The sequence below is a fragment of the Phymastichus coffea genome, unplaced genomic scaffold, assembly GCF_024137745.1.
Source record: "Phymastichus coffea isolate CEN01 unplaced genomic scaffold, Cenicafe_Pcof_1.1 PCOF00164, whole genome shotgun sequence".
Taxonomy (NCBI): Eukaryota; Metazoa; Arthropoda; class Insecta; order Hymenoptera; family Eulophidae; genus Phymastichus; species Phymastichus coffea.
In genome coordinates, this window is record NW_026706975.1 from 273,803 (window position 1) to 288,143 (window position 14,341).

The 14,341-nt window shown below is 49.9% G+C and overlaps 2 protein-coding genes and 1 long non-coding RNA gene across 3 annotated transcripts; 1 reads left to right on the top strand and 2 right to left on the bottom strand.

The window, feature by feature from the left end:
• Positions 1–191: 191 nt before the first annotated feature.
• LOC131672982 (general transcription factor 3C polypeptide 5) lies at positions 192–2,941 on the top strand. The gene is made up of 7 exons (XM_058950593.1): positions 192–481; positions 553–741; positions 820–1,261; positions 1,331–1,909; positions 1,978–2,183; positions 2,249–2,432; positions 2,508–2,941. The coding sequence occupies exons 1-7, from the start codon at positions 341–343 to the stop codon at positions 2,792–2,794; spliced, it is 2,028 nt and encodes a 675-aa protein (XP_058806576.1). The 5' UTR covers positions 192–340; the 3' UTR covers positions 2,795–2,941.
• A 290-nt stretch (positions 2,942–3,231) lies between these two features.
• On the bottom strand, positions 3,232–7,995 carry LOC131672983 (uncharacterized). Its single transcript, XM_058950594.1, has 4 exons — positions 7,948–7,995; positions 7,272–7,398; positions 4,841–5,020; positions 3,232–3,660 (listed from the first exon to the last, which is right to left on the bottom strand). The coding sequence occupies exons 2-4, from the start codon at positions 7,396–7,398 to the stop codon at positions 3,278–3,280; spliced, it is 690 nt and encodes a 229-aa protein (XP_058806577.1). The 5' UTR covers positions 7,948–7,995; the 3' UTR covers positions 3,232–3,277.
• Positions 7,996–12,729: 4,734 nt separating this feature from the next.
• LOC131673016 (uncharacterized) lies at positions 12,730–13,168 on the bottom strand. Its single transcript, XR_009302674.1, has 3 exons — positions 13,088–13,168; positions 12,908–12,956; positions 12,730–12,811 (listed from the first exon to the last, which is right to left on the bottom strand). It is a non-coding gene; the product is annotated as an uncharacterized LOC131673016 (long non-coding RNA).
• Between the last annotated feature and the right edge of the window lie 1,173 nt (positions 13,169–14,341).

A 14,341-nucleotide genomic window follows, 5' to 3' on the forward strand; every position in this document is an offset into this window, starting at 1 on the left:
CAACTTGCCAAGTGATTTTTCTTATTTTATTCAAACTATTATAAATGCAGAATGAAAGCGAGTAACTTGCGATAATATATTGATATCGGTGTAATCTGCCTGACAGCGCCTTCGACATCGGCAAACCGCTGAATACTGCGTAAACAAGTGAGCTACTTCCAGGAGTCAGTAACAGCTGTCATGGCGTCAACAACAAATCGACGTGACTTAACCTCCAAACGAGATAAATTATAAGGAACGACATTTCTCACGGCACCGGAAATGCCATTCGTGCATTTGTCAGCACATGATACTAGCTTTGTACATTTGATAAGAGCTTTTAGATGACAATGGTTTTGCGATGAGTGACGTCAGTGAAGCGAGTGATAAAGAGAGCTTAGGCGAGAAGGACGATGATTTCAACATTGCAGATTTTCAAGAGGGTGCCGACAGCGACGAGTCGTTTAATAACATTATAAATTGCTCAAATGCTACTAAACATGTCAGTATTTCAATATAATGTATATTCACTTTTTCTAAACAGTTTATCAATGTCCATACGATTTCCTACAGGGCGAAGAAGAAGAGGAGAACGATTCGTCGTCAGAATCACAAAATCAAGATAACAATGAATATGTAGGGCCTGTCTTACCTGGCGGGCATCGCTTTGATAAAAAATTATTGTGCATCAGATATCCAGCGAATGTCATTAATCCTGAAATGGCTATCAAAACTATGGGAAGCTTGGCTGATATTTCTACAGTAAAATACTCTTTTCTCTAACTTAGTAAATGTGTGACATTCTCCAATTCTTAACTATACTTTTTTATCTTTATGCAGACTGTAAATACTAAAAATAGAAGATTAGAGTTACGTTTTAGGCCAGATGATGGATATTGTAAGCCCACATGTGGGGATAGACATCAAACTTCTGGCTTTTTACTACGAATAAGAGTTAAGAAGTCTAGAAAAGAGAAAGTAGAAAAAGATGCTCGGTCAAAGAATATTTTTCAAGAAAATAATGCTAGTCAACCTAACAATAGTACAAATGGTACAAGTGATGTTGGCTATAATATAACTCACCAATCGACTGACACATTAACGAACACTTCCATGGATCCACTGCTAATACCAGCAGAAAATCAGGATGATATTGTTTCTGAAAAAAATCAGTCTCCTACATTTGATCGCAATAAATACGAAAATCTATCAGAAGATACTGAGTACCAGTTGCCAAAGTTGAAAGTGTTAGGGAGAGTAGATACTGAATTTAGATTCTCCAGTGAGTACTGATAAATAAAACTTGAAAATTTAAGTTCCTAAATTAAACATGAAAATTTTAATTTTTCAGATCTGTGTGATTTCCAATATTTGCCTATTACAAAGAACAAAAATGATCCAACAAAAGACGAGTGTATATACGACTCGATTTATCCTCAGGGTTTGCCACCATACAGTTGGTTGAAAGAGGAAGTGCCTTATTTCCTTCCACCAGCTGCGTTCAGTAGGATGGACAACGTACAGCAGTACGTACCCAAAAGCGAAACATCTATCTCAGCGGCGCAATACGTTATCGGCAAAACCCGCAAGCGTCGATCTGGCTTCTCGAACTACATAAACTTCCACACGCCATACGTGCCAACGAACCCACCTAAAGGCATCGAAACCGCAATGAAGGTGAAATTCTTACAGTCGACTCACGTCGAAAATATGCGTAAAGCTTTCCAGGAGCGACCCATCTGGTCGAAAAATGCGCTCATGTTTATAACAAAGTATTCGAGCGAGCAACTGAAGATACTTTTACCATCGGTGGCATATTACTTCATGACTGGTCCGTGGCGTATCACGTGGGTTCGACTTGGCTATGACCCAAGAAAAGATCCCGAGGCTAGAAAGTACCAGACGCTGGATTACAGACTCAAGGCGATGCGTAAGTCTCTTGCATGTTTCTTGTGTAATAGTTCCTTTCCAAATTTGACCGTTAACGGTTATTTTCAGACGGACTGCACAACAGTGTTACATGCAAGAGGAACTATGCAGAATACTCACTGCCTTACAGAAACACCAATATAAAAAAAAAGACGGTCGTTTTAATGTCTAATACAGAAAAACTGCAGAGCGAAAGAAAACAGAAGGTCATGGACGATAATGTGTACATTTATCGACCAGGCACTATTCCTCCCTCTAGGCAAATGTTTTATCAAGTATGTAATTGGCAAAATATGTATACAAAATATTATCAAATAACGTTTTTTATCATTTTTATCAGTATTGCGATCTCTACGTGCCAGAAATTCAAGACATGTTTGACAAGTACCTGGGACCTCCACCTGGTGCAGTATGTCATGAGAAGTTAGGTTGGCTCCCACCTACTTTTGATGAAATGTGCAGAGAAATCATCAACAAGCAAGTTCGAGCTGAGCTACGTAAACTTATGAACATACCAGAAAACCGTGAGTATTTTACATTAACGTTGCCTTTTTCAAGGTACAATGTCAATTGATACTCACGACTGTTTGCTCATGTAGATCCTACCAGTCTTCCTCGTAAACGGAAGTTTGAGATCACCAGTAAGAAAAAAAAGAAGCGAAATCGCGACAGAAAAAAGGAACAGAAAACCGAGTCTCAATTCCGACCAGCAGAATCCATGTCAATCCTCGAAGATGAACATCTTGCTAGCGAGGATGAATGGGAAGACGTTATTGTTGAAGAAAACGCTGATCCAATCGATGATAACGATGACGAGGATGGCAACGTGCAACAAGAGGAGAACAACGATGATATTGGTGACGGACAAGAGTGTATACTTCCATGATATTATGTACTTTTAAAAATTCCTTTGATTTATGCCATAGCATACAATCTAACTTCATTTCTCTTTTAATTAACATGTATTTAAACGAATATTTATAAAACTTTTTACAAAAAAAGAAGAAAAAGAAAAATACATTTGATATAAAACTTGTAAAATGTCATCATTTGATCGATTAACAAATTTGGAAATGCACAGAAAAAGAATAATGAACGAACGTCGACTGTACAATACAATCAATTGCCCGCAAATGTATCTAGACGAAGAGGTGTACTGTCTTGTCAATAAATACGTGTACGTTATAAGTTCAGTTAAAAAGTACAAACAAAAAGATAAAATAAATTGAAGCTTAAATTATAAGGTGTGTGTCGTGACGTGTGATGTGTGCGCGCAAAGACATGTGAAATCTAGTCATTCGTATGACAAAGACGCACACACTTGTTGGTTTGTTTATTCAATATCACTAGGCTTTCTCGATGCCGCATTTTAAAGGCGAATGCCGCGGTTGGTGCTGGCCACGTAGTTGAGAAGCTCGTCGCTGTCCTCGCAAACGAAGGGCTTCTCGTGGTAGCAAGCTACGTCGTGCCAAGCGATGCCGTCGTTATAGACGTTATTGAGGACGGCGAGGCAAGACTCGTTGGTGCCGTTAATGTCGAACTCGGCGTTGTCGGGCTGGCGCTGCTTCTTGTGGCCGGTCTGCGACCACGGGTTGAAGTTGAATCCGGCTGGGATCTGGTTGGTGGGCGCCATCTTCTCGCGGTTAGCCGACCAGAACCAACCGAAGATGTTCTTGGGCTCCAGGTCGCGACGACCCTCGCAGCCCTTGAAGTCGCACACGCGACCCGACGTCCAGATGTATGGCACGTCGTCTGTAAATCGACAGTGTCGTTTGATCTATCGCCCCGATTTTTCACAATTGCTCGATACGCGAATAATAGATTCGACTTTAGCCAACTTTATCGTTCGCACGAGTTCCTATAGTTCTAAAGAGCCTTGGCTCACTTGGAACGATAAAGAAGAGAAAAAATAAAAGAAAAACGACGCCAAGCCGGAGCGGTTTTCCCGTACGTTCGATCGAAGCGTCGCGGCGTCGGACAATTCGTTGCAGGCCGCTCGTCGATTCATTCCCCATTCGATTGGAAAAGAAAAGAAAACTCGTCGTGAGCGCGAGCCGCACGGGGATAATTCAACGCGCGATTGAACAATCCTGAATAAATTCAGCGCCAATTCATACGCTGTGTGTATAATTACTCGCACGCGAGAGAGGTGAGATTGTTGCGCGGCCGCCGCGAGGCATCGATCGATCAGCGCGCCGCACGCGTCGATATTGAATTTCCCGAAAGGAGGACATCCCCATAAAAGCGCGAACGGAGAGACAAAACGCGCGAGGAAAAGTCTCGCGGCGCCGTTGCGCAATCCGCGGCTGCGAGCCATCCAATCGTTTTCACCTTGTCCGAACTCCAAAACAACGATCGCGACGAGCTTCTCTCTGTCGTTCGGGTTCCTCTTTTCTTTCCTCTCCTCTTGCGTCGCTAAGACGAGCTACGTGCGTAGCCGTTGTTCACGGGCGATCGGCGCGTTCGCGACTGCGTTCGATTCCCAAAGAACCTGGGTTTCCAGCCTGGAACGGTCGGAACGCGCCCGACGCATGAAAATCGAATGGGTCGCCGAGGCAGCATCCGCCGCTAAAGAGCTATCGGTCGCGCTTTCTATGTCATCGTGTCAGGCGCGCGGGCATAAATCAACGCGGAGCGTCGGTTCTCCTCGGTGATCGATGCACGCGCGCGCACAGAGATAACGCGCCCGAGGCCTCGCTGAAAGTGAGAGGCTTCTCCGTGACGGCGGTCAATTCGTTGCTCATTGGTTTCTCCGCGTGCTTTTCCTGATCGAACGGGGGGCCCCCTTGGCGAGCCGCGAAATTCGTCGCTGCGCGTCGTTTCGCAAACACCAATTCGCCGTCTAATACGCGACGTTCCGCTCCGCGGTTTAGCCTTGTTTCCCAGCCGCGCGCGCTGACGCAAGCTCCCACCACCGAGATAATATACCCACTCTGTTGGATGAGCTTGAAGATCAAGTTGTTCTTCTCCTGGCTCTCGATGGACACGAGGTCCATGCAGTACTCGCGGCAGATATTCCTGGCGTCCAGCCAGTCGACCTTCTGGTTGGCGTGCTGCGGCACGTGTCCGCTGAAGAACATGTTGCGGCCTCTGAATTGGAAGGCCTTCGGCCCTGAAATCGTACAACACCGTGATGATCATTCGTTCACGGGCAACTTGTCGAACACCGACGAGGAAAATCGAACTTTCTTTTTATCGCTCCGTAGAAAGTTTTTCCAGTTCGAAGATCCCGCATTCGCGTACGTATCGTGGGTTCGACATTTGCAAGCGCGCGCCGGGACGCGACAGCGGCACACAGCGGCTTTCGTATAATGGCACGCGGTCATTAATCGACGAACAGGCTCTTCGATTATAGTAGACGACGACGACAATTATCCGGCAGCGCGACACGCGAATTTCGTTCATTTACGATCTACGGCGCGTCGTCATCTCTTTGCGATCGCGGGTCGTCTCGCCCAACGAGACTCCTGGCAAAACGATCGAGAAGCAGCATTGCTGTCGATGCCGTGATGACGCGATACCACGTATTCGACGACGAAACTTGGACGTTGAATTGTTTAGTAGACCGATGTAGGTCGTGTGGTTGTCGCCGACGCTCTCGAGCTTTTCCGCGGCGCCCTGCGGAAACTGCTAGGCGCTCGCGCGTCGTTAGTTTTGCCACGCGCAACAGCGAAAAAGTATATCGATCGTCGATTTTCATCGTCCGAGGGGGAGCGTTCACGGTTGGCGCGTCGATGTGACCACGATGGAACGCGCGTTTCTCTCCGCGGAGAAGCGATCCGTTGGCGCGGGCTGCGTTGCCATGGCAAACGAAGACAGGCGTGAGAAAGTCCCGCGCGCGAGAAAGGATGGAACACGACGGAGAAGCGCGAGCGAGTGGCGGGGCTCGGTCGAGTCGAGGCAATCGACCTGGAAATCAATTATGCGCTAACGATGCGCTCACGTGCGCCATCGCGACGACAATTAATTCGCGGACCTTGCAACGCAGACGCCGATTTCGACCCCCCACACGCCCCGCCCTTGCGACGATTTCCGTTGACTCGTTCTCGTGGATAACGTGTAAAGTTTCTCAATAACGTTCAAGTTATTGGCTCTTTAGCAATGAGAACGTACTTGAGCGAGTGTTTATTTTGGAGTTGGAGCTCTGGCATTGGAAAATTTCCGTTCAACTTTCTTTACCGATACCAGCCTACAACTCGCAAGCTAGTTTTCTTTGTATTATTTGTTTCTGTAAATCCATTAATAACGCGTGTTCCAAACTTGGAGCGAGTCGGGTGGCGGCGCGTACACGGATGAATAAGTTGTCTGGCGCTTCGAGCCAAAGCTGCCTCCTGCCATTCTACAGAGATGCGCAGGTGGAAAAGTAAAAGTTTATTAGACGACCGCGAAGCAGGCGCATATCCATCTACTTTCTTCTGGCCACCCCGTGGGCACGAAAGGAAAGCCCGAAAGTTGCTCGCATTCGGACGAAAATCTTTTCGCAGGCCTGTTTTGCAAAGCCGCGCGCATCTGCGCGTTGGGCAATCGGCATAGTTGCGTCAGAGCGCACGAAAAACGAAGGCACGCGCGCGATCGAGGGGAAGATAATCGGAGCATCGTGGATTTTCCATCGCGCGCTTTCTTTCTTGCCCCCACCCCCGTCTATCTGCCGAACGGTTCTCCTTAACCCGATTTTGTAGGTAACGCGCGGCAGCAGCGATATTTATCGAGGTGATATTTTCGACCCACTAACGAGGTGGCGAAAGTTACGTAAGAGAGCTCGTTAGCATGCCTCTCGGAGGGCCATCGTAATTCACAGCCACGTGCTTTGCTCTCCCACGCTTTGCGAGGAAATTGCGGCCGAAACCCGTGCAACGTTTGCATTCGTTACTCGGCCGAATTGCTCTGACGCACTCGCGCGGCTCTCGATGAATTATCGAAATTGCAGTCTCCCTGTCTCCGCGCGAGGTATAATTAACGGCCGATAGCAATGGGCGCGTTTACATGCAAAATTATTCAATCGCATAAATGCATGGCCAAGCATTGAAATTGAGAGCCTCCCGAAGATTCGTCGAAGACTCTCGGGCCGTGAGCGCTGATTCTGTCGTCAGCACGTTGCGTCGCTTTCTACGCGAGCGAGGCGCGCGAACGTCGTAAAAGCGTCCGATCGACTGGGTCGGCGCCGATCCGCCGCTCGTGCGCTCCTCTCGCGCGGAGCAAGGGCGCCCCGCGCGTCGCGATGGGAATCCCAAGCGCGGAGAAACCGTTGGGCCGCGCGCGAGAAAGTGCGCGGCGCGCGTAGCCAGAGGGGCCAGGCTGAACGAAAGTTTCGGGCGCCGCTTGCACAACCGCGCGCGCCTCGCCTCGCGCCGCAGGCCACTTACTGTTGGCGCACTTCTGCGGCACCGGCAGCGAGAGGAAGCGCCCGGGCCTGTTGCTCGGCTGCCTCTGCTGGGCGCGCGCCAGCGCCGCCAAACAGACCACCAGCAGCAGCAGCTGCGCCAGCTTCATCTGCAACAAAACCAGAGCCGAGGTGGACGTTAACGCGCTGCCCTCGGAAAACAATGTCGAGGCCGGCCGACGCCAGCGATTCCTATCGCGTGATGCGCGCGCGACGCGCGACGCGCGGGTCGACGTACGAAAATTAACTTTCAGGATGCGCGCGGGAAGGAGAGATAGGCGCGGCTTACGTAACTCGCGATCTCGCTTGGCGCCCAGATGCCTATTGTTCTGCGTGGTCGTTAGCTCTTCTATTACGATTCAAAGTCAAAATAGGGAATCGTCGTGCTTTTCCGTCTTTCGGGGATTCCGTTCGGATAACGAACGTTTTGCCAAATACTCGTTTTCTCTTCCGAAAGTAAAGATCAGGAGAAACATCGGCGACGATGCGCGGCAAAAAGAACGGGACTAGAAATCGTAAGAAAGGGAGGAGGCGTCGCAACGACCGGCCGAAAGCTCTTCGCGGGTCGGGCGGAGAGGACGCCAGCGCACAACACTTGTTTCCCGATCGGTCACACGAGCACACAGGACGACGGCAGAGACGGAGGACGGTGGACTCACCTTGCAGTGCGAGAGGCGTGTGTGCGTGGACAGCGACGAACGCGGGCTCGGCGCGAGATAACTCTTAAAGGCTTGTGGAGAGACGGGCGGCTTCGCCGACGCTTATATAGAAGCGCGGCCCCCACCCGCTCGCCGCGCGGGGCCCACACTCTTCTCTCGCGCTGCCACCTGCGCGTCGCGCGAGCGGGCCCCGCGACATCCGACCTCGCCGCGCTCGTCGCTTCTCGGACGAGCGATCGCGCGTTCGGCTATCGGGGGAGACTCGGACGCCCGGCCGCGCCCGACGACCCGCGGACGCGCGAGCTTTCGTTGCCCAGGCGCGAGCGGTTTGCGCGTTTCAATGCTCCCGGCACAGCGAGAGAGAGGCTCCGCTTTGCGCGTGCATCGCACGCGAATCGCTTCGTCACTCGTCGTCGATTTTTTCCTTCTTTTTCGAGATTCGCGAGCTGATTCGAGAGAGAGAGAGAGACCGCGAACGAGCGGAGACTAGTAATCGGCTCCGACTCCGCCGCAGTGCTTGCCATTCTGGCACGGTCGCCCGTGATCGCGGCTCAGCTCGATGTATAAATCGAGAACGCCGCGATTGTATAACGCGCGACACGGGCAGCAGCGGTTCATCGGAATGCAAATCCGTTCCCGCGAGGATCGACGCGGTTGCATCCCCCGTCGGCGAGCGCGTGTACGCGCATATGACTTGGAAAGGACGAGAGAATAGATTACGCCGGCCGAGGCGACAACCTTGAGGAATCACGCGCCGATGATGATGATGGTTAACTTTCACCGAGAGCCGTGCGCGCGCGTTACCGCGAGGTGATGGACTCGTGCCGTGCGTCCCGCGACGTCTGTAGAAGTGCCCCGAGTCAATGTCAACGGCTATGCGGATCTTAGGCATTTGCATTTTGATATCGTCTCGGCGGCGTTTGACGGCGGCGCTCGGCTTTCGCGCCGAACGCCACGTAAACGGCTAGTGGCACTGTTGGTGAAAAAGAAAATAGAAAAGAACGAAACAAGCCGCGGGCAGTCGGCTTAAAAGTCGTTATTTTTCGCAGTCGCAGATGAGTTTTCTTCGTCGCGATCCTCGCACGAGACGAATCTTAAGCGAGCGCACTCGACAGATCGCGCAGGATCGGCGCTGGGCGCCGCGTGGCATTTCAATGGAGAGCCGCTCGTGCGCGTTACGTGGACAGGCTTGGAAAACCGGAATCGGTGAAAATCCGTTGGCGCGCGCGCGAACGACTGCTCGTCGCTCGACCGAGCCGTGGGCCGAGAGACGACGCGAGAGGAGGCGTCGATTCATCGATCGACGTACACCTGCCTCGCCTGCCGCGCGCGAGGTTCATCGACACTAATGGCCAATTACGTATGGAAATGAGCCTCTTTTCTCGACGGCCAAGATTCGCTCGTCGCCTTTATGTCGAACGTTATGCAAGGTCTAGATAGACGCGCGCACCACGCGAGTCTGATCGATCGATGAATGGTCCTGATGCCGACGATCCTGTCCTTCTGTTTATCGAACATGTTCCCTCTCCCAAAATAAAAAAATAACTTGACTTACCTGTTTTGCAAACGCCCCTCGGTTATTTATGAATGGATTAGAAATTACGTACGAGCGTCTCTGGTATTTTCTTCGGGCATTCCGTGGTTTCGCGTTATTGGCTGAAATCTAGACATTCGAATTTATTTTGAGATTTGCGCTTCTTAATACGATAAATACCACGAGCCTTTGCAGTTCTTGGAAAAAAATCCATCTGTTTGCGGATCAAGCGTAAACATGTTCATGAATATAGTGAATAAATTATAGAAAATCAGGCGTTTTTCCGTGTCGTTCACCGCGACGATCTTGGAATTTGCATACATCGGCGATTGATTTTTCCCTGTGGAAACGACATCTCCCGTCACTCGTTATGCTAATTTCATTTTTCGGATGTCCGCGTTTGTACGCTAATGAGTGGCACATACGATACGAGACTTTTACGACAGCTTTCTAAATAATCAAGTCTTCATTGTAATATTAACGTGTTTTTAAGAAAGTGCCTTATTGAATTTCAAACGACAATCCTGCATATCTCACCAATCTACAAATGAAGCGAAGTCACACGATCCAGCACGAAAGAAAGGTTCCCAAAGACCGTAGTATGTGTAGAAAGGTGAAAAACTCGTTGAAAAAATATTAGGATTTCACAAGTCCGCCAACGAACAGCAACAAAAGGAACCGTGTCGTCGAAAAGTTTGCCATCCCGTGTTGAAACGACCGGCGTGTGTTGGAACGAAAAAAAAGCATTACCCAATTAACCCGCGATAGCGTGCTTGCCTGTATATACAAATTTCCGTTGACCCCAGAAAATATAAATTCCGCGTTAATTTTCATAAAAAAGAAAAAAATAATAAAAACGATCGTAAGCTATGCCATTTCTTGACAGTATGCTAATGCGAAAAGTGAAAACAATGGATTGAAAAAACGAGCATCTCGCCGGAGATAAAAATCAGTCGCTTACGAGGCTCATAAATCCCCGGAGGAGATGGGATTATTATTGATACCAAACCCATTAATTTTCTTTTCTCTCCCTCTCTTTCTCTCGGTCGCTTCGAGATGACGTTATTCGCTGGAACACAGGCGCCACGTTGACAGCCATCGCTCATAAAAGCACGTGCGCGCGTCGCTTCGATTTTTTTTTTTCTGTCGCCCGTTCCAGAGATTCGTCGCTCGGTTGCGCAACCCCGAGAGACTTTCGGATTCAGGTGCGTGACACACTTGTCGGCGTTAGAAGATGCGATGTTGCATCTGTGACGTAGCAGGACGACTATCAAGACTGTTTGTATATATAATGCGTCGCGCCTACTTTCCTCGAGCGATCTCGGTGAAAGTACACGAGCTTCAGTGTGTTTTCAGTCATTCAATTTCCTCTTGCGTAAAGCGGGGTATAACCAGTAGCCCCGCTGCTCGGTAATCTGATTTATAATGCAATATTAACGAGACATTAACATTTCACGCGAAGAAAAAAACGAAAAAAAAAAGAACGAAGAAGACGCTCAAGGACCGCGGTAAATCAGCAGAGACAAAAAATGCCTCACAGCCGCGTCTCTCCGATTCCCGGCGGTCCAACATTTGATACGGCGAGTTTCTGTTTGCAAATGGGAATCATTCAGCGGCTGCGGATACGGGCGCGACGGGTGGCAGAATCCTATCCCTGGAACAATAAACATTGTTCGCCGGGCAAACAATGCTGTGAAATTTCGATTGTACGCCAGATAGCCGCGGGGGAAAACAGCGCCGGCGAATCCGCGGAATTGGCTGTAGCGCAGCTTTTGCTGCTCGTCGGGCGTAATTTAATTCGGATGTTTCATGCATACGCGTCGCTAGTCGCAGTGTCATTGCGATTACGAACGCGCGTTCCTTTTTTTCACGAAGCCTTGCATTGTCGGGAGAGAGAGAGAGAGAGAGAGAGAGAGAGAGAGAGAGAGAGAGAGAGAGAGAGAGAGGCGTCGTGCCGCGGATCGTATGACAATCGGAGGTGATTGCGCGCGAATCGCGAGTGTCGACCCAGATCGCTAGCTTTTCCAGAGTACAGCGAGAGGAAAAATGAAGACCGCGCGGCGCGAGCGATTGTTTCGCCAACGACGAGCTGACGCGGAGAAGCGAGCGCGCGCGCGCCAAGGCTGCTCCAAATACCTTGGCGCCATCGCGTTGTTCGACGTTACGACGACGACGTCCCATCGCGGATAGAGTCCTGCGAGCCCTCGCGCCTACGACCAGAGGCTCTTGTCCCTCCGTCGCTGCCCAGCGAGCTACGCGCGATGCTGCTCGGCCAGACGAGAAAACGTCACGCTGCGGTCTCGGGATGTTTGCGTTGCGGTCGCCAATGGGCAAGAGCCGACCGCGCTTGCGAAGACAACGCGACGGACTCGAAATCTCTCTTTCTTTCTCTCTACTGACCTGACCTCGCGCGCGAAAGTGGGTCGCATTAGCGAAGCTAACGTGGACATGACATCCATATTCTCGCGCTGAATGAGGGGGTGCACTCAAGCCTTGACCATTGCTCGATAATTACCGCGACGGATGCGTTGCCATTTTTTTCATTGATATAGCAGTAAAGCGCGGCGGATTTTTTTTTTCTTTTTTCAGAACTGCCGTTTACTTTGCTACGCTGGCCCGCGACGACGACGTTGCCGTCGATTGTCCTTTCGCTGACACATGGCATACCGCTATTTTCATAGCGCTATAACGCGCGAGCTGCAGCCTTTTCATCGAAAATCGACGAGACTGCGTTTGGCATCGTTGCGTTTTATCGTTATGCTCGCTTTCGTCACAACGATCGCGAATAAGATTTTACCGGACTCGAACGGTGCCCTGCGTAATCAGGTATAGTTGAGGAAATTCGGGCCGAGGCCGACTCGCTTGTCGTTTCATAAATTTCCTACAACTTTGCAGCGACGCCCGAAGTCGAACTGTTAGCGAAGTGCGCTGGCACGGCACATATGCGTTTTCTAGCGAGGAGCAGAAATGCCCAACCAAATCTCTTGGAATTTCTTGAAATTTAGTTTTCGCTAAATGGATATACTCAATGTTACCATTTAAAAGTGCCAACGTGTAGAGCGTTCCTGATTTTTTAACGCGATCGAAGTACAATGCGCACGGACACCCCGCGTCCATTGAAAAACTCAGTTATAGCGAAACTTGGTTGGCAATGTTATAACATCTTGATCCAGACTCACTAAATTTGAAGATGAAAACGACGTATGTGTTTGGAGTTTTAAATGACTACACTAGAAATAATTGGTTTGGTTTTATTTGATCTGTATACAATTCATGATTTGGTTATAGATGGAATTATCCATGGTATCGTAAGCTTCGACGAATCATTCGCTAAAAGTATGCAATAAGAATTCGAACGAGCAATTTGTAATCGGTGCTCTAGTACTTGAATAAATTAAAATTCAGTTTTGTCTTGGATGCACTCACCCCTCGCAAATTTGACAGGCAGGCGATTCATTTTTGACACGAGCCGCCACTTGAAATGTAAGATATCATATGGTGTTATCACTTGAAGAATCATTTGGTAATGTTGCGGGACGAGCAACAGCGAGATAAACCTCACTGATCAGCGAACGACCTCGAGCAATCGATCAATACATTACGTACCCATAGACACGCCGACTAGGACAGTGAGCGCCAGAATGGCAACGGTAGCTAGGTACTTCATGATCTGTTCTGCGTCCGGTGGCCAATTGCCTACTCAACTCGAACACGTACGCGCCACCCTTTATAAGTCTTCTCGTGCTCTTAAAATGGGTTAACCTTATTACTAAAGTAATATTTGAGCTGAGCCAGTATCGATAACCTTCAGCCTAATAAAACGCACACGTGTAATTTCATTTGACTATAATCCGCGAAGAATTGGTTGCGCACGTTTGGTGTTTTATCCGGGCTCGCGCTTGCCAAAGCCAGACGCGTCGGGGAAGCGAGCGTTGCTTGCTCTTGGTCGGTCACCGTAGGCAACCGATAGAACGTCGGGCGGTCGCCGTCTACGAGAACAAGGGCTCCGTATCGCTCGCAGATTGGGAGCGGCCGTGGAGCTGCGCGAAGTCGACGCACGCAACGCGAATCGAGTCAACGACACGCAACGAGGACGATAGTCACGACAAAAGCCTGCTGCCCATCTCCACAGGCGAGATAGATCCGCGAGCGAGCCTACTCCTTCGTCGCGAGCTTCGTGCCAATGACCCCCGCTGAAAATCGGAAGCGTTCGCCGCTCGCTCCTCGAATCCCTGCGTCTCCGCGAAAAGCGCGAAAGGCTCGCGATTAAATGTACCGGCCGTTCAATTGCGACCAAGAGCCAGGTCCACTGTGCGTCGAGGTGCAAAGAAAAGGAACGGCAGATTCAGCTCCGAGCAAGCCTCTTGAGACTTTCCAGGTAACGATCGAAAATCCCACGTGCGGACAGGGAGCAAACGCCGCGCGCGACGACGATGCAGGCTCGCGCGTTTTTCCATCGGAAAAAGCTCCGCCGTCTCGCGCGCGGCCGAATCGCCGGGTGCGCGCGTGCGACGTGGCAAGGCGCCGTCGCCAGCAAATCGTTTAGTCCATATATCGATCCGTTACATATATCAGGCGTTACACCCGGGAAAAATTCCACTCGATTATTATACTGCGCCGTACGTGCGTCGTCGGCTTCGACAATCGATACGCATTTTTTCTTCTTTTTATTTCTTCCAACTGGCACCTGCTCGGCATTCCGAGCTTCGGCTCACGTCGCGCGGTTGCGCAAAGCGTCCACATCTCGGGCGCGCGGAATACGCTTAAGCCCCCGAGGATCGCGCCGATGATAAGCCGGCGAGAAGAAAGCGCGCGACGAGCTAATATTCAATTTTAATATCTGACGCGCGCGCGCACACC